At 50.1% G+C, this 25,165-nt stretch overlaps 1 protein-coding gene across 1 annotated transcript; it reads left to right on the forward strand.

Moving 5' to 3' along the window:
• Positions 1 to 364: 364 nt before the first annotated feature.
• On the forward strand, positions 365 to 23,195 carry LOC144737652 (uncharacterized). The gene is made up of 4 exons (XM_078620436.1): positions 365 to 678; positions 6,376 to 6,602; positions 18,799 to 19,038; positions 19,815 to 23,195. The coding sequence occupies exons 1-4, from the start codon at positions 380 to 382 to the stop codon at positions 20,864 to 20,866; spliced, it is 1,818 nt and encodes a 605-aa protein (XP_078476562.1). The 5' UTR covers positions 365 to 379; the 3' UTR covers positions 20,867 to 23,195.
• Positions 23,196 to 25,165: the final 1,970 nt, after the last annotated feature.

Here is a 25,165-nt window from a genome sequence, read left to right on the forward strand (position 1 = left end):
AGAATATAGTATTGTGATCAGAATGACATAAGTATACCAAGTTTGCAGTCGATACGACATTGGGAAGTGGGTAAACATTGAGTTACAAGATTTGAGGATACAACAGACAGTGTGAGTTAAATAAAAGCGTGTAATAAAAACCAGAGGACCCGGTCGTGGGCATCGAACCCACGACCTCCTGTATACCAGGCGAGGTAGTTAACAGCTCGCTAGCCATCGTCAATGCCTTATCATGTAAGTGACGCTTCTCATCCTCTATCTCGCCTCCCGCGCCTCGCTTCGGCACCCCCACCCACCAATACCACGGGTGCAATGCTGGTTCCGGGGCCCCACCCCCTCCGCTCCGCTATGCTGGTTCCGGGGACCCAACCCCTCCGCTATGCTGGTTCCGGGGCCCCAACCCCTCCACTCCGCTGGTTCCGGGGACCCCACCTTCCACTCCGCTGGTTCCGGGGACCCCACCTTGCACTCCGCTATGCTGGTTCCGGGGCCCTCACCCCTCCACTCCGCTATGCTGGTTCCGGGGCCCCACCCCCTCCGCTCCGCTATGCTGGTTCCGGGGCCCCTACCCCTCCACTCCGCTATGCTGGTTCCGGGGTCCCCACCCGTCGTTTGCTTCCTCATCGACTCCGCTGCTGCTGCCGCCTCCTGCTGCTGCTGCTCGTCCTGCTGCGCCAGGTCGGGCCTCTCCCTGTGGAGCTCACGAGGCCGGAGCCTCTCGCTCTGCTGCTGCTGCTCCTCCTGGCGCTCCTTCGCCTGCCCCCCCCCCCATCTGCTGCTCCTTCCATTGCTCTTCCTGCTCCTTAAACTAAACTATTGTGTGTTGTTGTGTTACCGGGTGCAAGGCCCCCTACTTAGCTGTTGTGCAGCCTCCTCTCTGTTGTGAGAGGCGACCCTGGGGCCATCGCCGACTACAGCAGCTCCTACCAAGTTGGGCCCTTGCCTGCTACAACACAAATCGAGCTGCAGACACAAACATTGTAACAGCTCAGCATCGTCACTCGAGGGGTGCCAGTGCAGCTGTTCACTACCTCGCCTGGTGTACAGGAGGTCGTGGGTTAGATCGTGTTCCAGATGCCTGCTGCTGTGTATTTGGAGTTTGCGTGTGAGCCACTAAGTTGAGCTGTCATTTGTGGCCAGGTCGCTTCTGAAAAAAGAACTACACAGCTCCGTGGGCCTTACCTGATGAAATCAAGTTTAGTTTTATAGATTGACTAAAAGCAAGATGATCTTGAAATGAAAATAGTAGAGTGTTTATAATAATTCTGCACTGAGAGATGTGTGCTATTTGGGGACCCCACGATGGCTAGGCAATGTTAACTACCTCGCCTGGTATACAGGAGGTCGTGGGTTAGATCCCGACCCTGATGCCTGCTGCTGTATATTGGAGTCTGCGTCTCTCTTCCCGTGGCCACGTGGATGTTTTTTTTCCGGGTCCTCCGGTTTTTCCCCTCCACATTTAGAATCAACATCACCACGTGTTTAGAGTTGTTGGCTCTTGCTGTAAATTTCCACTCGATGATGATATCAGTCCACTTGGTTGGGTTATCATTTGTGATTGCTCTGTCGCTTCTGACAAAGAGCTTCGTTGGCACCTGGTAAAATAAAATATAAATTTGTTTGGGTCTCGGTGAGTATGAATCTCTGTGGGTCTCTGGTTCTACATGAGTATGGGTCTTGATGGTTCTACGTGAGTATGGTCTCAATGGTTCTATTATACGAGTATGGGTTACGATGATTCTATAGGAGTATGGGTGTAGAATTAACTTTGCTGCTATTAATTTCGACGTCATGAGCCACTTTGTTGAGCTGTCATTTGCGATGGCCGAGGTCGCTTCTGACAAAAAAGCTACGTAGTTCCGTGGGGCCTTGACTGGTAAAATACAAAAAAAATAGTTTTAAATCGATCCCAAAAAACACCTATGTTGTGGAATGCAAATGTGATTTGCAGTTTATTATTTTTTGGGTCTTTCGGTAAAGTGACGTAGATAGGATCAAATAAAATAACAAAAAACTACGACGTTTCGATCGCAAGACAAGCGGTCATCAGGAAAAAGAGGATTAGCCTCTAAAGGCAACCTGTTTATAAAGGTTTAAAAATGGGCGTAGCCCAAGTATCATCAGCATGGGTGGGGCAGCTAATGTAAATGTGTTGGTACTCATAGAGGGCAACGGACGGCACTGGTAGTGGGCTTCCACCAATAGAGGACTACGATTAGTGGTGATTGTAGTAGTGGGCAGTGATGGTCCCAATTAAAGGGCTGCCAGGTCTAATATGGAAACATAGCCAGTTACTTTTTGGTTCTTTCGGTAAAGTCACGTAGAAAGAAAATAAATTAAATAATAGAATACGACGTTTCGATTGCAACACAAGCAATCATCGGGTAAAAATGAATGAGAAAAAACAAACCTAGTAAACTTAGAAATATAATGCAATACAACACAGAGTCGGTTAACATAACAGTCAACACCCTACCTGGTTGATTACGTTTTTATGACTTAAACTGGTTAACATCCTACTCTTTGGTTTTTTCGGTAAAGTCACGTTGGTAAAAATAAATCAATGAAAAAACAACTAAATTAAATAACGATGTTTCGGAGGCAACACAAGCTTCCGTCTTCAGGTGGAACTGTTACAGCCAAAATCACTGTAATAAGTGAAGAGAGCTAATAGAGAAACACGACTATATAGGGTAAGAAGGGGGGGGGGGAGCCAAGGTAGGGGGAGTGGGGGTTGGGGTTGCTGTGAGGGGTGGGGGGGGGCAAGTGCTATGCTGAGTTAAGCCGATTGATAACATCTATTCATTATGCAGGAGAGGGGGGGGAGGGTGAGTTAATACGAAAGCTATTAGGAAATGAAAACAGCTAAATTAAATCACCAATACACTACACTACTATACTCTACACTCTACAATACACTGCACTACTATAGACTGCTATACATTACACTATTATCCACAATACACTACTATACTCTACACTACACTCTATACTACGATACTATAGACTACTGTACACGACACTATTAAACAGTCCACCATACGCTGCTATACACTACTATACACTACACGATTCTACGCTCTACTATTATACCCTACACTATACACTGCTATAAATTACGCAATACACTATTATAAACTTTGCTGCACAATACTGAACACTATATATTACACAACTATACCCGCAACACTACTATAGACTCCTATCCACTATACTATAATACACTACACTATGCACTGGTATACACTCCACAATACACTACACTATATACTATAGAATACACTACACAATACACTAATACACAATACACTACTATACACTACAATATACACTGGTATAAACTACACAATATACTACTATACATCACAGAATACACTATACTATACACAACACTATCCACTACACTATACGTATACTATAGAGGTTCCTGGGCTCCTGGGCATAATGCTATTGGGGGGAGGGGGGGAGTATTGCGGCACTATTAAAACACTACGTCACATTTCTGTGTATAAATCTGGGAGTAAATGAATGGAAATATGGATATGACTGTAAAACTATGAATCAGCTAAAGTTTTACTTGGTTAATTACATTCTTCCAATGGTTGCTCAATTTGAATCCATCCTCTCGGTTGAAGTTATGTCTACGTTTATATATCTGGATGCCTTCATGGACAAATCTTTGGTAGTATCCAGGAGGCTTGCAGAGTACCTTTGTATCGGAGAACACAATGTCATGAGAACCCGCCGTGTTGTAACAATGGTCAGCTACGGCCGAATAATTTGTCCTTCCGTGTTTTAAATCCGACTTGTGCTCGCGAATGCGGTCAGATACATGTCGTTTCGTTTCCCCGATATAACAATCACCACAGGTGCAACTCAGTTTGTAGACACCAGGGTACTGTAAGTCAGGAATGACATCCTTTACGGATGGGATCAGATCACGGATCTTGTGTACGGTACTGAATCGGACCTGGATCTTGTGTTTGTCTAGAATTTGGGAAATATTTTTGGTGATGCCTGCTATGTATGGCAATGTAATGATTTTGATCGGAGTCTCAGGGGGTTGTTTCTCCACGGTGGGAGAAACAGCCTGGTGGATAGCACGGTCCAAGTATCCGTTCATCCTGAGAGCCAGATGTACATGTTCCAATTCACTGACCAGGTGGTGTTGGTCAGAGATGCAGTGGGCCCTATGGTATAGTGTTTTGATGAGGGAATTATTTTGTGCCGGATGGTGGTGGGAATCGGGCTTCAGGTAGGAATCTGTGTGGGTGGCCTTCCTGTAGACAGAATGTCCCAAAGAGCCATTGGGCCTCCTCTCAAACAGAACATTCAGGATTGGTAGCTTGCGAGCCTTCTCCACTTCCATGGTGAATTTGATGGATGGGTGTATGGAGTTGATGTGGTCTAGAAATTGGTTCAATGCTGGGAGGCCATGTGGCCAAATGACGAAAGTATCATCCACGTATCTCTTCCACAGGGAAGGACGCAGAGTGGATGTCTGGATGGCGTCTGTTTCAAATTTCTCCATGAAAACATTGACTATCACTGGTGACAATGGGGAACCCATAGGGGTGCCCTAATTTTGTTTGTAGAAGGTGTCATTCCAGGTGAAGTACGTGTTCATGAGGCAGTGCCTAACCAGCGCAGGGACATCAGGGTTCAGTCCATGTTCGACCAGTTTGTAGGTGGGTGAGTCAATGGTGGAGACGATAGGACATGGATTTCTGGTAAGCCATACAATTTGGGTGGTCAAGCAGCAGAGGGTTTTAAGGAAAACCGCTTAGTTGGTTCGATTATACATGTGGAATCAGTGATGATATTGTTGGTTTTTGTAATGAGGCTGTTGGTGGATTCTTTGAATTTTTGTATAGCTACCATCATTAAGTAGGTCCTGAATTTTGTTATTGTATGTGCTTTTGTCCATGATGACTGTGGCATTACCTTTGTCAGCTGAGAGGATGACGATGTCATCTCTCTTTTTTAATTGAGAAAGCTCACAGCGCACATCCTTACTGATGTTGCTGATAGGCGTCTTAGCATTTTTGAGGCTTGCAGCAATTTCCCATCTCATCATGGCTGCAGTAATGTGTCCAAAACCCTTAAAGGGCTACATCGACCTGGGCAATTATATCATCCACTGGGATGTGTTTAGGGGTGACTGTGAAGTTCAACCCTTGAGCTAGAACTGATTTTAGGCTCTCGGAAATTAGACTGTTGCTCTGATTGATAACAATCTTGTCAACATCTAACTTTTTAATGTGTGGATCTGGCTACACCATTCGTAAAGCTATTGCCCCAGCCGTTGGGAAAGAACCATCTGAGGACCCAATCAAAACCATCACCTTGCCATGCATCGCAGGGGTCACCAAAAATATTTCCGAAATCATGAGCAAACACAAGATCCAGGTTCATTTAGCACGGTACATAAAATTAGTGATCTGATCCCATCAGTGAAGAATGTGATCCCTGACATGCAATACCCCGGCGTCTACAAACGGAGCTGTGTCTGCGGCAGTAGTTAACATTGGGGAAACTAAGTGACATGTCTCGGACCATGTTCGTGAACATAAGGCAGATCTGAAACACGGTAGGACCAATACCTCGGCCGTGGCTGATCATTGTTTTAATGCGGTGGGCTCGCACAAAATGTATTTCTCTAAGACGAAGGTACTTTGCAAACCCACTGGCTATCAACAAAGATTCGTTCATGAAGCCATCCATATATACAGACATAGACACAATTTCAACCGAGAAGATGGGTACAAACTCAGTAATTACTGGAAGGACGTTATCAACCAGTTGAAGTCATAACTGGCTATAATGTTTCCATTCTAGATCTGGCAGCCCTTTAATTGGTGGAAGCCCCCCACCGGGACCATCACTGCCCACTGCTACGATCACCACTAGCAGTAGCCCTTTATTGGTGGAAGCCCACTGCTAGTGCCGTCGTGGCCTTCTGAGTGCCATCACCTCTAGCAGCAACCTCCACCGTCAACAGTGTGAGTGTGTAAAGCGAGGTGCAATGATTACTTGGCAGCCCTTTAATTGGTGGAAACCCACCACCAGGGCCGTCGTTGCCCTCTACGAGTACCATCACTTACATTAACATTAGCTTCCCCACCCATGCTGCTGACATTTGGGCTACGCCCATTTCAAACCTTTATAAACAGTTTGCCTTTAGAGGCTATAACCCCCTTTTCCTGATGACGACCGCTTGTGTTGCGATCGAAAAGTCATAGTTTTTTGTTATTTTCTTTGAACCTATCTACGTCACTTTACCGAAAGACCCAAAGAATATACATTTCTGCAGTCACGAAAGCTATAAGTCAAGATTCGCTATTTATTCCCTCGCTCTGCCATATCGGTGAGCAGCAGGAGCAGCAGCAGGAATCCCCCATACTGCGGTGTCTTCCTTGGGACGGACGACGACGAGGTGGTAGAGGAGGTGGTGGTGGTGGAGCCCCCTTTTCCGCCCATGGAGTCATTCATTAAACGAGAAGAAGACGATGACGACGACGGAGAGGCTGGCAGTAGGATCTGGCTGGCAGTGAAAGTGGAGACGCAGGGGGAGGAGAGCGGCGGCGACGACGACGACCACGGTGAGAATTTGTCTCCCCCACCCCAGCAGAGACCGCCCATGTGCCCTGTGAGCCCACTTGTTGACAGATCTAATTAAATGTTTGTCTTAACACCCCCTTCCCCCGCCCCGTCTTTTTCCCCGTTTCTGAGGCGGCTGCAAGTCGCAAGGTGAGTGGGTTGGGTGGGTGGGTTAGTGCGGTGGAGTGGGTGGGTTGTTCCCGTTCACCACCGTATACACGACTACACACTACAATACTATACACTACTATATACTACACTACTTCCCTATACACTACACACTACACTACTGCAGACTATACTACTATACACTACACTACTACACACTACACTATTTGGGTCTTTCGGTAAAGCCACATAGATAGAAAAATTATAAAAAATAAAAAATATCACGACGTTTCGATCGCAATACAAGCAATCATCATCAGGTGAAAAAATACAGCAGTTTTGCTAAAGAGTATGAATTCCTGCAGTCACAAAAGCTTTAAGTCAAGATTTAGACACTACAATACTACACACGACACTACTACATACTACACTACTACACACCATCCTTGACCCTACTACACACTACACTTCTACACACCACTACTATAGACTACTATATACGACACTACTACCCGATACACTACTACACACCACTCCTAAATACTACACTTCTATATACTACACCATACACTCCACTAGTATACACTACACTAATATACACTACACCACTATGCTAACATTGAAAACTAACTTCTTTAGAACTGCTTGTGGTTTGTGCATTTAGTTTTGTTGTCCCCCGCACCTTTGAATAGCACGGTTGACTACGTGTACGGTGGTGCGAAAGAAGTTCAACAAACACACACGTCTACATTTAGAGAGAGGCATAGTACTAGGAGTGCCGCAATTTTAAAGAAGTTGTTTACTCACCGCAGATCACCGTAGCAGCACGACCGCCGCCACTCTACGGCAGATGGCGCCAAGAGCTGTGCCACATCACAACCCTCCCGTGTGGCCTTGTCGGCGGGAGCCTCGGTACCGATAAAAGTTATTTCACTTTTCGATTTTCTTCCGGCTCTGTTTTCATGACGTACTCGTACGTAGTGATGTACACGTATATACACGTGCGTACACACACGTACGTACACATACATCAGTTTTTCTTCCGATTCCGTGTATGATTCCGTGTATGTCATGACATACGTGTACATCATGACATACGTGTACACACGTCATCCGCGTTTGGAAGAAAAACCGATGATGTACGTCACGATGTACATGGACGTATACGTACATAAGTCATCGGAAGGGAATCGGAAGAAAAACTGATGAAGTACACGTACGTACACGTACGTCATTTGAACGGGAAAGGGTATAATCACGGTGACGTGAGACTCGGTTGTCTCTCAGTAAAACTTCCGAGTATGCATCTCTTGCGTACGCTTTGTGCGCTGTTGTTGTTCTTCCATCTCTTCACGGGTTGAGAGAATTAGATGACATTTAAGAAGAAGAGCAGCAGTAGGTGGATTTTGAGGAGGATACGTCAACCGGAGGGGTGACGGCCTTCTGGTCAAGGCTCACATCACAGTGGCATCCATGACAGGGGTTTATTTTTTCGTTGTTGGGTTAGATCACGTAAATATAAACGTGTCGTTAAACTCACCATCACCCGACACAGCCAATCAGTAAAGGGTTTGTCACAGAAACAAAACGAGGCCAATTTGTTACTAGTGTAATGCGAGCAAGGACAGGGTGGGCGCTGCCTCCGCACCACTCACGCGGGCCGGAGTATAGGGGAGGTGGAGCCTGGTCGTCGGGGTGAGTGGGGGCGGAGTCAGGGTCACGTGAGTAGGAGGAGGAGTTAGGGTCACGTGAGGAGGAGGATATAGGGTGAGAACCGGAAGGGGATCGGGAGTCGAGAGAGAGTGAAGATAGGAGAAGCCACGCGGGGTGCTGGCGGAGGAGTGGCACAAATTGCCACGTGGTCGGAGTCACGGCACCGTCGGCCAGCGGTGTACGTGGAGCAGCAGAGTGGCTGCAGAGTGTGCAGGGCACACGGAGCAGCGGAGTGGCTGCAGAGTGTGCGGAGTCACACGGAGCAGCGGGGTGGCTGCAGAGTGTGCGGGGCACACGGGCAGCGGTGTGGAAGCAGAGAGAGCGGAGGCCTTGAACGGCGTGCGGCGGCACGCGACGGAAGAGGTGCGGGTCCGACCGGGGACATCGCGGGGTGCGAGACAAGAACCCAATAAAGGACAGACGGAGACCTACATCGCCTAAGAGTCAGAAGTGAGATGGCATGTCGAAACAGCTCAGGAAAAAGAACATACCTGCAACATCTTCTGCACCATCTTCTGAAGACGACGACGATCTTTCTCCGGTGGTGGCGCTACCGACGATGGAAGGCGGAGGCGACGCAGGGACGGGCGACATGTCGGGAGTGCAAGATGTTACCGGCTCAGCAGGACCGTCTGCGTTGGTGGGCGCCGAGGAGGGATGGCGACACGTGGCGGCCCAACTTGAGTCACTGAGGGCTGTTTTAACGCAGTTGTGCACCCTGGTGACGCCGACGACGAGTCCGGGGAGGCCAAGCGGGGAGCATCCGAGTGGGGCCTTGCCGACGCTTCCAGCCCTCTCCAATACGCGGCACGAAGCCGCCATCTTGGGCGTGGTCGGGGAGGAACGGCGGGAAGCCGCCATCTTGCTGCCTCCAATGCGGGAAGCTGCCATCTTGGGTGTGGTCGGGGACGAACGACGGGGAGCCGCCATTTTTAACACGTTGCAGAGTGACGCCATCTTGTCGCTGCCGCATGGATCACCATCGGCGGATGACGGCGGCGTGGGGACCCGCAGCCATCGTCTAACGACTGTGAAAGAGTTCTCCATTGGCGGAGATTGGAGCGCATTCGCCTGCCGTTTTCAAGCGGCGGTACGATCCGCAAAATGGACGGATGCGGAAGCCTTGGAGGTCTTGCCAACGCTTCCTGACGACGAGTCCGTCAGGTTCTTCCGCTCCATCAAGGCCGCAAAGAAGACGACGCTAAAGGGGGTGTTTGAAGAAATGGCGGAGGCGTATGAGCCCCCGGACGATGCACATCGCAGGTTCGTGCAGCGGCAACGGGCACCTGAAGAATCGCCGGTGGCATTCTGGGGCGCTGTGATGGAGCTAGCTATGGCCGCGTATCCGGAGACGGAGCCCAACTTGCTGGAGCCCCTGATATTGGGTAAAATGTTGGAGTTATCCAGGGATCTGGGCATCCCCATGCCGGTGTGCGGCCACGATAAGTTGACGTCCCGGATAGCGGCTAAGTGCCTGGATGCCCAATTCAACCTTCGCCGGTGGAAATAGGTGGCGGCTTGGACGGGGAGCCCCACCGTCGAAGGCCGTCTATGTTCGGGACGAGAGGGGTCCTGAGGAGTTGACGGCGGCATCGACCCAGTGGCCTGCTCGAGGAGGAGCGGGGTTGCGCTCCGGGCCGCCGGCGCGGGAGCGCCAAGATAGAGGGAGTGCTGCACGGCGAGCCGACTTGGCGTGTTTCCGCTGCGGCCGTAAGGGCCGCTTCGCCAGAGAATGTTGGGCTCGCATTCGGCAGCCGCCCCAGCAGGAGGCCTCGGTCACGGACGCGACGCGGCAGGACCACCCACAACAGGCAAGTCGGTACGCATCAGACACCCGGCAAGGCCTGTCATCTCATGCATCACCATCGCCATACGGGCCGGGTGCCATTACTAACGGGGGGGCGTTCAGTAATCCGCGTCGCTCTCTGACGCAAGTGGCGGAAATTGGCACTACGGGTGGTTGCGGCCGCAACTGGGTTGTCAACCGTGCCGGGTTCGATCCAAGGGCTCGACGTACGCATTTTGGTGGACTCGGGTGCGTCCGCGACTATTATTTCCGACGTTATATTCCATCTCTTGTCCATTCCGCCGGGGCGGGTGCGGCCGGTTTACGACTCTTGCATAGCGGCGAACGGGGGTAGTATGGGCATTGTGGGTCAGGTGGACGCCAGTATATCGGTTGGGGGTGTTTCGGCTTCAGGGACCGTGTTGATTTCCAGGTCCCTCGCAGTGCCCTGTTTGTTGGGGACCGATTTCCTGGCCAAGATGCCCATTCAAATAAGGGTGGATCACAATTGTATCGAATTGCCGGGGGGTCGGCAAATTTCATTCTTGCCGTCACCCTGGGGCCAGTCAGATCCTGACCGTCAGGTACAGGCGCTGTCCGAGGTATCGGTGGATATTCCGCCTGGCTCGCAGATGCTTATTCCGCTGCGGTATTGGAAACCGGTGCCTGGAATCGAGGGTGCAGCGGGTGTTTTGTTATCACCGTCCACTGCTATAACGGGTGGCTTGACGCTGGTCGGGGCACAGACGATTGTCCGGCCCGGTCAACCTCCGTTTTTACAAGTTTTTACAAGTGTTGAATGGGAGCGCGGATAATGTTGTTTTACCGGCCGGAACGGTTTTGGCTCACGCTACGACTGCTTTCACGAGCCATGACGATCAGGGCCGCCGGGGCCTTGTAGGGGGGGGTATCGGCCTCCACGTCACAGGACGATCGATGGATTGACGAGTTGTGCCGGGAAAATGCGTCTTTGACTGGGGACCAGCGGTCCGCGCTTCGCGTGCTGTTGGGGAGGTATTCCGACGTCTTTAGCGCGGACGATTTCGATTTGGGTCGCACCTCCTTGCTTTCCCACCACATTGATACAGGGGATGCCGCTCCGATTCGGATGAACCCGCATCGGTTGAGTCCGCCGGAGCGGGATCACATTCGCGGCGCAGTCGAGGAGATGCTGGCCGCTGACATCATTTCCCCGTCCAACAGTCCGTGGGGCGCGCCGGTGGTCCTTGTGAAAAAAAAGGATGGGAAGTTGCGGTTTTGTGTTGATTTTCGCAAAGGTGTCGGTTGCGGACGCGTGTACCCCCTGCCGCGTATGGATGATTCTCTCGATGCCTTGTCTGGGGCGAATTTTTTTTCTACTCTTGATCTCTCATTGGGATTCTGGCAACTTCCCCTGGACGAGTCCTCGAGGGAAAAGACGGCTTTCCGGACGCCGCAGGGATTGTTTCAGTTTATTTGTCTTCCCATGGGCTTGAACGCCGCCCCCGCGACATTCCAGCGGTTGATGGAGCTCGTGTTAACGGGTCTGCAGTGGGAGACGTGCTTGATATACTTAGACGATGTTATCGTCTTCAGCCGCACGTTTGAGGAACATCTGCGGAGGTTGGACGCGGTGTTTGCTAGAATGCGTTCCGCCAATTTGAAATTTAAGCCCAAAAAGTGTCACCCGTTGCAACGATCCGTGCGCTATTTGGGCCACATTGTCAGTTCGGAAGGGGTCGCCACGGACCCGGAGAAGACGGCGTGCGTCCGTAACTGGCCGACTCCGGCCTCAGTGGGGTACATGCGTCGGTTCGTTGGGTTTGCTTCATATTACCGCAGGTTTGTTCCAAACTTTGCCATGATCGCTAGGCCGTTGCACCTCCTTACGGCTAAAGGCCGGAGATTCAGCTGGGGACCGACGGAAGAGGCGGCGTTTCAAGGCCTGCGCGATCGTTTGGCGTCGGCACCGACGTTAGACTATCCAGATTTCACTCGACCTTTTATTCTGGATACTGACGCTAGTGACACCGGGATTGGGGCTGTTCTGTCCCAGTCTAGGGACGGCGTCGAACGTGTGGTAGCTTACGGTAGCCGCGTGTTGTCTCCGGCGGAGACCCGTTACTGCGTTACTCGCCGCAAACTTTTGGCTATTGTACATTTTCTTCGCCAATATCGGCCGTATTTGTACGGCCGTACGTTTATTGTGCGCACGGACCATGCGGCTTTGCAATATGCCCTGAGAGTTGACCAACCGTCTGGCCAGTTGGCACGATGGTTGGAAACCCTGCAGGAATTTTCGTTCGAAATTCAGTATCGGAAGGGGTCGCGTCACGCGAACACGGACGCACTCTCCAGATTGCCGCAGCGGTCCCCTTGCGCTTGCGCGTCGGGCACGAATAGGTGTACGCGGGTTCCGCAACCCCCTCGGCCTGTTGTGTCCACTGACGAGGAGCCCGATGCTCCCGTATGCCCGGAACCGGCTGATGGGGTTTTGAACCTGCCGCGTTCGGTTTGGGTTCGCGAGCAATTGCTCGATGAGTCGCTGGGGGCCTTGCGGGGTCGGGCTGCGAAGGGGACGGGGGGACCGCTGTCCGGTGGAACGCCGGGAGCCGCTCTCCGGGATAGGTTGCTGATGTGGAGGGAAGGGTTGCACGATCGCTGGCGTCTGGTGGTGCCGTCGTCGTTACGGTACGAGTTGGTTCGGACTCTGCACTCCGAGACGTTGTTACATCTCGGGGTGCAGAAAACCTTGTTGACGTTGCAGCGGGACTACTTCTGGCACGGCAGGACGACTGATGTCGTCGGGCACATTCGGGCGTGTCCCGACTGTGCCCGGCGGAAGCCGCCTAAACACCCATATGTTCCGCCAGTGCAGTCCATACAGGTGTCTCGGATTAACGAGTTGGTGGCGTTGGATATTTTGGGGCCCTTCCCGCCGTCCGCTCGGGGGAATACATTTTTGCTGGTCGGGGTGGAATATCTTTCCCGCTGGGCGATGGCTTGGCCCTTACCCGACCAGTCGGCGGCGTCTATCACGGACGTGTTCCTTTTCGGATATGTAATGGACAAAGGGGCGCCGGAAAGGTTGCTCACGGACTAAGGGCGACATTTTTCTTCAAAATTATTGGCCGAGGTGTGTGCTGCACTGGGGACCAAGAAGGTTCGGACGTCTCCCTACCACCCGCAAACGGATGGGATGGTGTAACGGCTTAATCGGACCCTGTCGGCCATGCTCTGTCACACGGTTAGCGAAAAGCAGGCTGATTGGGATTTGCATATCCCTGGGGTGCTCTCCGCATTCGGATATGTAATGGACAAAGGGGCGCCGGAAAGGTTGCTCACGGACTAAGGGCGACATTTTTCTTCAAAATTATTGGCCGAGGTGTGTGCTGCACTGGGGACCAAGAAGGTTCAGACGTCTCCCTACCACCCGCAAACGGATGGGATGGTGTAACGGCTTAATCGGACCCTGTCGGCCATGCTCTGTCACACGGTTAGCGAAAAGCAGGCTGATTGGGATTTGCATATCCCTGGGGTGCTCTCCGCATACCGGATGACGCCTCATGCGTCGACGGGGTACTCACCTTTTTTTTTAATGTACGGCCGCGAGAATGTGCCGCCGGTGGACGTGCAGCTGGGTACGGGGGCGAAGGGTCCTGTTAAGCCTCTCCCGGAGTACATTCAGGACGCTGTTTGTCGCGTGGCAGAGGCACGGGAGGGGGCCCGATTGGCTACGGCCAAGACCCAGGCCCGGAACGAACGTTGCGCTCGGCGCTCGGATGGGGAATCCCGCTGGCGAGTGGGGGACATGGCCTGGCTGCACTGCCCGCAGGTGCGGGTGGGGACCTCCCCTAAGTTGCACAAACCATGGCAGGGGCTGGTTGTGCTTATTGAGGTTACTAGTCCGCAGTCCGCACGTGTTTGTTTCGGATCGCGGCGCTGGTATGTCCATACGTCTCGATTGAAACCCTACGTGGCCCCGCAGACGGATGCGTCATCTCCTAATGTTGCCTTGCCGGTGTCTGTTGCATCCGACGCGCCACTGACTTTGCCTGTTCAAACTGCAAGCGCGCCTGTCGTGCCTTCTACAGACGGACCGGCCGTGACCCAGACGGATACAGTGATTCCTGCTCCGGGTGGGCCTACCACGGCGACGGGGACACTTGACCCCGCTGCCCCTCCAACCCCGCCACGGACGCATTTGCAGGGGACCCCGGCGACGGGTCTCTCTGGGGAACGGGACTCTGGAATTGACAGGCCTCCAACAGTGGCGGGCGGTTCCGATCCCGCCGCTCCTAAAACCCTGTCACGGTCGCGATCTGTGCGGGGGCCGCCCCCCGTTCGGGACGGGCCGGCGACCCGCACACGTTCCAAGTCCATTTCCTTTCGTTAATTGTTGTTGTTATAATCTCCGTTTGTCTTGTGATGCCTGATTGTTGTATTGTTGCTCGCATTATTTTGTTCTGTTGCAGCCGGGGACGGCTGGGTTTTTCATCAGAGGGGGGGGGTCATGTAATGCGAGTAAGGACAGGGTGGGCGCTGCCTCCGCACCACTCACGCGGGCCGGAGTATAGGGGAGGTGGAGCCTGGTCGTCGGGGTGAGTGGGGGCGGAGTCAGGGTCACGTGAAAAGGAGGAGGAGTCAGGGTCACGTGAGGAGGAGGATATAGGGTGAGAACCGGAAGGGGATCGGGAGTCGAGAGAGAGTGAAGATAGGAGAAGCCACGCGGGGTGCTGGCGGAGGAGTGGCACCAATTGCCACGTGGTCGGAGTCACGGCACCGTCGGCCAGCGGTGTACGTGGAGCAGCGGAGTGGCTGCAGAGTGTGCGGGAGCACACGGAGCAGCGGAGTGGCTGCAGAGTGTGCGGAGTCACACGGAGCAGCGGGGTGGCTGCAGAGTGTGCGGGGCACACGGGCAGCGGTGTGGCTGCAGAGAGAGCGGAGGATTCGAACGGCGTGCGGGGGCACGCGACGGAAGAGGTGCGGGTCTGACCGGGGACATCGCGGGGTGCGAGACAAGAACCCAATAAAGGACAGACGGAGAGCTACATCGCCTAAGAGTCCTTTATTACACTAGTACAGCACTAACCGGTTGTCGTGTGTTGGAAAGTAAACCCACAACGTTACGTGCAACGAGTGTCCGTGCTCGTGAATCTATTGATTGTGATGAAAAATAAGAATAGGTTTTAATTTAGGATTTTTGGATACTGGCAAAAAAGGTATCCTATAGATAAAACTGTTCCAGCTGAGCAATATGTGTTCTCCTACTTGCTTTGTCTTTGTACTGTTCACCTCTTATTGGTTCTTTCGGTAAAGTCACGTAGAAGGGAAGTAATAAAATAATAAAAATAAAACATAATAAAATAATTCTCACGACGTTTCGGCCACAACGCAAGCAGCCGTCCTCAGGTGATACCAGGTCTGTCGAGGCGACAGCGTCTGAATGAAACAGCACACGTGCTTGGAGCATATATATAAGCTCGGTTGGAAGGGGGGGGGGGGGGAAAGGGCGCCTTGACAAAAGAATTTGCATATCAAGAGGAATTTAGCATATTTATGGGAAATGCAGGTATGTGATTAGTACTACTTATGTCCGTGCATTATGCAGGATTAGCAGCATCCAAGGGAGGGGATATGGGAAATGCAGGTATGTGATTAGTACTACTTATGCCCGTGCATTATGCAGGATTAGCAGCATCCAAGGGAGGGGATATGGGAAATGCAGGTATGTGATTAGTACTCCTTATGTCCGTGCATTATGTAGGATTAGCAGCATTCAAGGGAGGGGATATGGGAAATGCAGGTATGTGATTAGTGCTACTTTGCCCGTGCATTATGCAGGATTAGCAGCATCACAGGGAGGGGATAGGGGTAGCATTAATAAAGGGAAGAAGTGTTAATAGTATGTAGCTGCAGTAACTAAAACCACCACGTAAACAACTAAAGTATAAACTACATAGTAGCATCATTATACTAAATATACTCTACAATAAGCTGAGTTACTAACAGTAAGTAATACATTACAATTCTATGTCGTAAAAAATATAATATGCTGTCTACAGGAAAGCCACCCATACGGATGCTTACCTAAAACCGGATTCCCACAACCATCCATCCCAGAAGAATTCCCTCATCAAGACTCTATACCGACCAGGAACACATTGCCAGTGAACTCAAACACGTACGCCAAGCTCTTAAGGCTAATGGTTACTCCGAGTACACAATCCGCAAAGCCATCACTCCAACCATCAAGAAGGATCCTGTTGAGGAGCCTTTCAAGACCATCACCTTACCCTACATTGCTGGGGTCACAAAAAAGATCTCCAAAATCCTGATTAAACACAAGATCCAGGTCCGATTCAACACAGTACATAAAATCCGTGATCTGGTCCCGTCTGTAAAAGATGTGGTTCCAGACATACAGTACCCTGGCGTCTACAAACTAAGTTGCCTCTGTGGTAGCAGTTACATTGGAGAAACCAAGCGACATGTCTCGGACCGCATCCGTGAACATAAAGCAGACCTGAAACACGGTAGGACAAACACCTCAGCCGTGGCAGACCACTGTTACAACTCATTGGGCTCACATGACATTGACTTCTCCAAGACAGAGGTTATCTGCAAGCCATCTGGCTATCATGAGAGATTCGTTCATGAGGCGATCCACATATACAAACACAGAGACAATTTCAACCGAGAAGATGGATTCTGGCTTAGCAATCATTGGAAGGACGTAATAAACCATTTCGGATCTTAACTGATTGTGTTCACGTTCACGGTGACTTTCAGACTGCGTTCCACTCACTGGCATTGTATTCTCCGCAGGGAATGGATTCTTTGCTCCGCTGCAAGTTTCCCCCCACGACTCGCCCATTGACACGACGGTCAATGGTACAGTGTATAATAACAAATAGTATAACATTCATATGCTTAATACAATGTACAAAGTAATATATAGTATCGTAATTGTATAGTAAACATATAGCAGTGTGATACACATTAGGGTGGGTAGAATAATACATAGTGTTATATTAAAATGTATATGGTATAAGGGTGGTTTATAGCAATACAGTATATAATTTAATGTTGGGTTTGTCTATGGCAGTATATAGTACGGTGTAGACTCGTGTGATGTAAGAGAACAAAGTTTAGATGGAAGCATATTATATAATTTTTACGACGTAGAATTGTAATGTATTACTTACTGTTAGTAACTCAGCTTATTGTAGAGTATATTTAGTATAATGATGATACTATGTAGTTTATACTTTAGTTGTTTACGTGGTGGTTTTAGTTACTGCAGCTACATACTATTAACACTTCTTCCCTTTATTAATGCTACCCCTATCCCCTCCCTGTGATGCTGCTAATCCTGCATAATGCACGGGCAAAGTAGCACTAATCACATACCTGCATTTCCCATATCCCCTCCCTTGGATGCTGCTAATCCTGCATAATGCACGGACATAAGTAGTAATAATCACATACCTGCATTTCCCATAAATATGCAAATTCCTCTTGATATGCTAATTCTTTTGTCAAGTCGCCCTTCCCCCCCCCCTTCCAACCGAGCTTATATATATGCTCCAAGCACGTGTGCTGTTTCATTCAGACGCTGTCGCCTCGACAGACCTGGTTTCACCTGAGGACAGCTGCTTACGTTGTGGCCGAAACGTCGTGAGAATTATTTTATTATGTTTTATTTTTATTATTTTATTACTTCCCTTCTACGTGACTTTACCGAAAGAACCAAGAAGATGAATCCCTGCAGTCACGAAAGCTTTAAATTGATACTGTTCACCTGTTGGCATTCGCTGTCTCTGGTGTAGACCAATCAGCTTCAAAGACAATGCGTTTATTATCAGAGCATGTTTGCATGTGTAGTGTCAGTGGAGCTGGAGACAAGGTTCTTGAGGAGGCACCTTTATTCAACACTTTCAGGTTCACAGATTCGCCCTCGCTTCTCCCAAGTCGTCTAGCCTAGCCTTGACACAATCCTCACCGTGTTTCACCGACGGCGCCGACCCAGACAGCCAACAACTATCCAGCCGCGCAATATCTCGCGAAGACGGCAGTGATGAAGGCGGCGAAGACGACAGCGATGACGAGACGAGTCCACTTCCCAGAACCGGCAGCCACGAGCTCCCGCTCTCCGCTGCGTTTATGCTACCCGGCACAGCCTGGCTCTTCCCTGGCCACGCCTCCCTTCTCACTAGCGGGTTCCAGGGGCTTCCAGATGGGGTCCTCCCTGACCCTTGCCCCAGTTCCTCCGCCCTGGCGACACACCCGTGTATATGCTCATCGGCGTGTGTACTGCTCGGCCACCGCAGTTGCCATTGCTGGACAACAGACGGCGCTATTACACTACACATGTATCGACACGAGTATGTATGGTTAATGCAGACTTGATGCCTTGCAAAAAGGTATCCCTCCGGTGTTTGAACATTTTTACACAAATCCTTTATTTTATTATTGCCAAAAAGAGTTATTTTAATTTTCTTATTTTTTATTTTCATCTCTTTTTTTTGTATACTGGCAGAAAAAAAGGTATTCCATATGTATATAACCTGTTCATTGTTCGCCTGCAATGTTTCATCTCTTGGCCGAAGGGGCGGACGTGCGTACCGGAGAGGTGGATGGCCGAGAACTTCAGGTCAAACGAGAGACGCGGGATGTCAAACGAGAGACACGGGAGGTCGAACGAAGGGACCTGCACATTGTGGAGGTCGACCCTCAAGATCCGCTGGTTGGCGACGGTTCATCTGTGAGACCTGGAGAGTCGCGGGGGGACTGTTTGGGATCGTCAGGCGTGGCGGAGATCGAAGTGGAGGTGGGCGACGACGACGATGGTGAGGGAGGGGAGGGAATTCCGATGGATTTTGGTCGCTGTGAGGGGTGAGGTCTGGTACAGAGGCCTCTCCAACCTGTCGATGTGGTGGAGAGATGGAGATGGCTTTGGAGGACTTAAGTGATAAGTGTACAGGGGAGCTCTATGTGTATGTTTGGGGGTGCTGTGGTGACTTAGAAATGTTAACTCCCTCGCCTGATATACATGAGGTTGTGGATTTGATCCCGACACTGACGCCTGCTGTATATTTGGAGTTTGCCTGTCTCTCTCTGTGGTTGCATGGATTTTTAGTCGGGTCCTCCGGTTTTTCCCTCCACTTGTGAAAGGCAGGTCACTTCTTGCGGCCTTACCTGGTAAAATAAAAAATAAAAAAAGGTTTAATTTAGTTTAAGTATCGTAGGTTGATGTTCACAGCCCCCTCACCAATGACTGCATCAACAACAAAAATTCATTGGGTTAAAATGTGGGTCTACAACAATTAATTTGGCCACATTACTTCTCTGGTAATGTAAATATTGGTTTTACCATCAGGAATAAAACCGTCACTCACGTGGCAGGGCAGGTAGGAAAAGTGCTCCTTTCCACGTGCTAGATCAGAGGTAATTTTAAAAGGCTCTTCAAAAGGTGGTTTGGTGATAACTGCTTCCGTGGGCCTTTCTCTCATGTTAACTCTGCGAGGGGGGGGGGGGGCATCCAAACGGATTCTTCCATCTCACGGCGTGACGCCAAATTGGTGTTGGAAAAAAACCAACAACTGTCTGAACGTTTGTGTGACAGGGATGGTCATGGACGGTGCCCCGGAAACGCTCTCCCATGCGACAAAATCCACCGGGACAACGACAACCTGCGCCAGAAAGAGATCGTACGGCTGCTCGGTGTGCGGCAAAAGCTTTGTCCGCCCGTCGGAACTCAGGTCCCACACGATGAGGCACACGGGAGAGAGGCCGCACAAGTGCTGCGTGTGCCAGAGGGCATTTGTCACCGTGTCCAACCTCAATAAGCACATGATGGTCCACAGGGGCGAAAGCCCGCACAAGTGCCCGGTGTGCGGGAAGGGGTTTGCCAAGGAGATGCAGCTGAGGAACCACGAGATGATCCACACGGGCAAGTGGCCCCACGTGTGCACCGTGTGCGGGAAGGGCTTCGAGCGCCCGTTCGATCTGAAGGCCCACGCGATGATCCACACGGGCGAGAGGCCCCACGTATGCACCTTGTGCGGGAAGGGCTTCGGCCGCCTGTCCCACCTTAAGAACCACACGGCCTCGCACACCGGTGAGAGGGCGCACCGATGCCTGGTGTGCGGCAAGGGCTTCAGGCGCCATTCGGACATCAGGGGCCACATGGCGATGCACACAGGCGAGAGCCCGCTCCGGTGCCCCATGTGCGGCAAGGGGTTCAACGAGTCGACGCAGCTCAGGAGGCACGTGAAGAGCCACACGGGGGAGTGGAGCCACCGCTGCTCCGTGTGCCAGAGAGGGTTTTTCCGCCCGTCGGAACTGAAGATTCACATGATGAACCACACGGGGGAGAGGCCGCACAAGTGCTTGGCGTGTGGCAAGGACTTCAAGCAGTATGCAGCCCTGAGGACCCACGTGATGAGCCACACGGGAGAGAGGCCACACAAGTGCTCTGTGTGCGAGAAGGACTTCGTGCATCGCTCATCTCTGACGAGCCACATGAAGACGCACACGGGGGAGAAGCCGTACAAGTGCCCCGTTTGCGAGAGGGTCTTCAGGAAATCATCAACCCTGAAGTATCACATGAAGATGCACGTGGGAGAGGGAGCGTGCGCGATCGGGAGTATGTTTGATTTGTCAAGCCCTTTGTGAGAGGTGCCCTTTATGACCGCACAGTGGAGATTTGCAGACATGCGGGGGAGCAGTTAGTCAGTGAGGAATATATCGGGAGGGTAAAGACGCTACCAAGAAATCTTCAACGGCTCGAAATGAATTGCAAATGACTAACCAGTTATCTGCACTACTAGTCACTTATAGCTCTGGGTTAATAGATGGGCTGTGAAAAATCTACACCGCTTGGATGTAAGGATCAAGAAACCTATCTACACGGCAAGTTGTATACAATTGGTGTCAGAGGCTGTGCGTGCTCCATGCTGTGGGATGGTCAGGGCTCATAGTACCGATCATATCTCAGATTCCGAACATTTATTTATACGGCAGGAGCAATCCGATGAGCTATAAAGCTCTCTTTCCCAGATGTCCAGTAGGGGCACGAGGGCCATCACGTTACAACAACAATACACAGTACACACAAACACGATATGAGTACAAAGTACAAGACAGGTAAACAAATCATCCAAACACATACAAATACAACAAAACCATCCCCATCCTACCAGGCAAAGCCCACTGGTATTTACACATTTTTCAGAAGCGACCTGGCTGACACAAATGATATCTAAATGAAGGGACGTCATCTGCAAAAAGCAACGACGCCGCCTCCATGCCCCCGTACTGTAAACTCTCCCTACCTCGCACCCTTGGCGTAACTTTGCCGCGGTTATTCGTGAGCCTGTGAATCCAATGGAGGTGAGAACTCCATTGTTCCCAATAAGCCACCTTCCTCTTTCCCCCACTGGAAATACATCAAAATTGATGCTCTTGGTTTTGGTAAACTTCATGACCTGCTCTCGAAAAGGACAACAATATGCAACTTTGTCAGATGCGGCTTCAGCCAAGGAGCTACAGGAGAGCTCGAACTGGACGGTCACGTCAATGACGAGTGTGTGGTCACCTCTGGCAACAATCAGATAAAGTTTCCCGTAGATCACCTTTATCAATTCTCAAATAGGGCTCCTTGTAGATCGAACAACCCATTTCCACCGCTTCTACTGCCAAGGTGTCACATTTTATTGCGGAGTGCATTCCTGGCTTTCTGGACCGCTGGACACTGTCCAAGTATGTGTGAAAGGGATTCAAGTCGGGGCGAGCATTTCCTACAGGACCGCAGGGCTCCTTCCCTGCCTCTCTTCAGGTTCTCCCTTATTGGGTATATATTACTCCGCAGTTGTAATGCAGCGATGTAGTGGCACTCTGAAGCCACGCATTGCTGACTTTATCCTCTGCAAAGTTTACAATACCTATACCTTCAACTGGTCTTTCACACCATCTTCAAAACTTCACGCTGCCTCCAGTCGCATGGTATCGACCAAATGGGTTTTTTTGGTGCCTTGAAATTCCACCCCTCTTAGCTCATATTTGGATATGGCATTTGTGTCTCCTCCTGGCCCATACCCACAGGGTCTGGAATCCTCACCACCTTAAGCGGACACTATATTGCGGGTGACCTCGTCCGAGGATTCTTTTTTACACCGTGCAGCCTCAAATGAACCGATGGGATCATACTCTCTAGTTTAATAATGCCTAGACTTCCGTCTCAGGTCCGAGAGTCCAAAACCCCATCACAGGTGGAGGCAGAAAGGTGTAACAATTGGTTTACCCCATTTCTAATCTCCTGATCTAGCGTGATTAGAGTAGACGATTTATAATATAATTGATCGATCTGCTGGGTAGATTAATCTGGGGGGTACAGGCATACCCCGTTTAGCACGGGAGATGCGTGCCTGGAAAGCGCTTGGTGAATGGGGGCTATATACGGGGTTATAGCATACACCCTATGCAGATGTGTTTCCGACATCGTAATTTATCACTTATGACCAACACAGGGGTTAATTGGGTTATTGGAACAATATTATGGATGATAAACATGACTTATAAATACTGTTAATGGTACTAAATTTCGAAATAACAAAGTCTACTCACCAGTGCATGGTGCGACCCTGATATGGTGATCTTGGCAACGCTGGGAGACAAGATGGGAGTTGCAGCTTCCGCCCAGTGGTGCAGTCCAATCTGTGACTTGGCTTCCACGGCCCCCACCCCACCCCGGTTTTAGAGGAAAGCGCTCATTGGCGGAGAGCGAACACCGCGCCAACTCGACTATGATAGCGCTCGCTCATTGGCTGAGGGTGGAGAGCGTGAAAGGGCACTAATACTGAACAGGATTTGTATGAGAGCCTACACCGTGCTAACTCAAACACGGCTTTTCATTCTTATGATTTAAATTTACTGAACGTTAAGTATGTAATGTTTTTTTGTAATAAACACTATATATTTTGTTAAAATAAAAATTTGCCTAAGAGATGGCTGTGACGAGGGATTATTTCGCTGCGGGGAGGGGGGGGCATACTTAAGCAATTGTTCTTTCGCTGTGTGTGTCCCCACCTGAAGACGGACGCTTGTGTTGCGCCCGAAAGCCGTGATTTAATTTAGTGTTTATTTTTTATTTATTTTATTTTTTCCTACGTGACTTTACCAAAAAAAACAAAGAGGATGGATCCTTGCAGTCATGAAAACTTCAAATCTAGAATGAATACCCTCTACGGGGAGGATTTCCACTTATCTGATAGAGTTTTTAGCAGACAACGAGACAAGAAGTCACAGCTTATCGAGACGCTAACCTTCCTCTAGAGATGCCGTGGCAATAAGGTCATACCCATCGCTTTCACACTCACATCTGCTGCTGTCTTCACCGAATGCTAAACAGATTTTGTTCAAAGCTAGCCTATCACTAATATCAGAGAGAATAAGATTGCTCCGATTTGAACTCGATAATTTAGACAAGATTCTCTTACAATCACATTTAATGTTAACACAAAAAATGTCCCCTTCCGATTGGGACTGTGTTGACAACATGACAGCCTCCTCTGCTGATTCATTGTCAACCACATGTAAAGCTAACTTGATTGCTAAATTCAACCTCCTATCAAAGAAAAAGCCAGAACCACACATTACAAAGCTAGATGTCAACAAGATTGTTATTAATCAGAGTAACATCCCAATTTCTGACAATCTAAAAACGGTACTAGCTAAAGGGCTGCATTTCGCAGTTACCCCTAATCTCCCAAGTCGATGTAGCCCTCAAAGGCTTAGGACACATCCAAACGGACGTTGCTAGAGCTAAAATAGCCACTATCCTCAAGAATGCTAAGAAATCCATTAGCAACATCAGCAAAAACGAGCGCTCTGAACTCGCAAATTTGAAAAAGAGGGATGACATAGTCATCCTCTCGGCTGACAAGGGCAAGTCCACTGTCATCATGGATAAAAACACATACAACAACAAAATCCAGGACCTACGCAATGATGGCAGCTACTCCAAAATCAATAGAGATCCGACTAACAGTCGAACTACTAAAACCAACAAGATCATCACCAGTTCGACTTCTCTAATCGAACCAATCAAACGGCTCTCCCTAAAACCCTCGGCTGCGAGACCTCCCAGATTCTATGGTCTTCCCTAGATCCATAAAGAAGGTACCCCATCTACGGCCCATCGTGTCCACGTGAAACTTGCCTACCTACAAACTAGCCCGTCTTCTATCGGATACTCTGCTTCCCTTCACTCGCAAGACCACTTCAGCAGTACTTAACGCAACTCACTTGGTCTCTCTAGTCAAGGACATTTTTCCTGTCTCCTGTTGATGTCCTCGTCAGCTTTGATGTGGTCTCTCTATTCACCAAGGTTCCAGTGCCTGACACCATAACAATAATTGAAGACTATGTCCAACATGGACTGAACCCTGATGTCTCTGCGCTGGTTAGGCACTGCCTCACCAACACGTACTTCACCTGGAATGGTACCTTCTACAAACAAAATGAGGGTACTGCTATGGGTTCCCCCTTGTTACCAGTGATAGCCAATGTTTTCATGGAGAAATTTAAAACAGACGCCATCCAGACATCCACCCTGCGTCCTTCCCTGTGGAAGAGATATGTGGATGACACTTTCGTTATTTGGCCACATGGCCTCCCAGCATTGAACCAATTTCTCGACCACATCAACTCCATACGCCCATCCATCAAATTCACCATGGAAGTGGAGAAGGATGGCAAGCTACCATTCTTGGATGTTCTGTTTGAGAGGAGGTCAAATGGCTCTTTGGGACATTCTGTCTACAGGAAGGCCACCCACACAGATTCATATCTGAAGTCTGATTCCCACCACCATCTGGCACAAAATAATTCCCTCATCAAAACACTATACCGTGGGGCCCACTGCATCTCTGACCAACACCACCTGGCCAGTGAATTAGAACATGTACACCTGAC

This window comes from Lampetra planeri, chromosome 72, assembly GCF_965212315.1.
Source record: "Lampetra planeri chromosome 72, kcLamPlan1.2.h2, whole genome shotgun sequence".
NCBI classification, from domain to species: domain Eukaryota; kingdom Metazoa; phylum Chordata; class Hyperoartia; order Petromyzontiformes; family Petromyzontidae; genus Lampetra; species Lampetra planeri.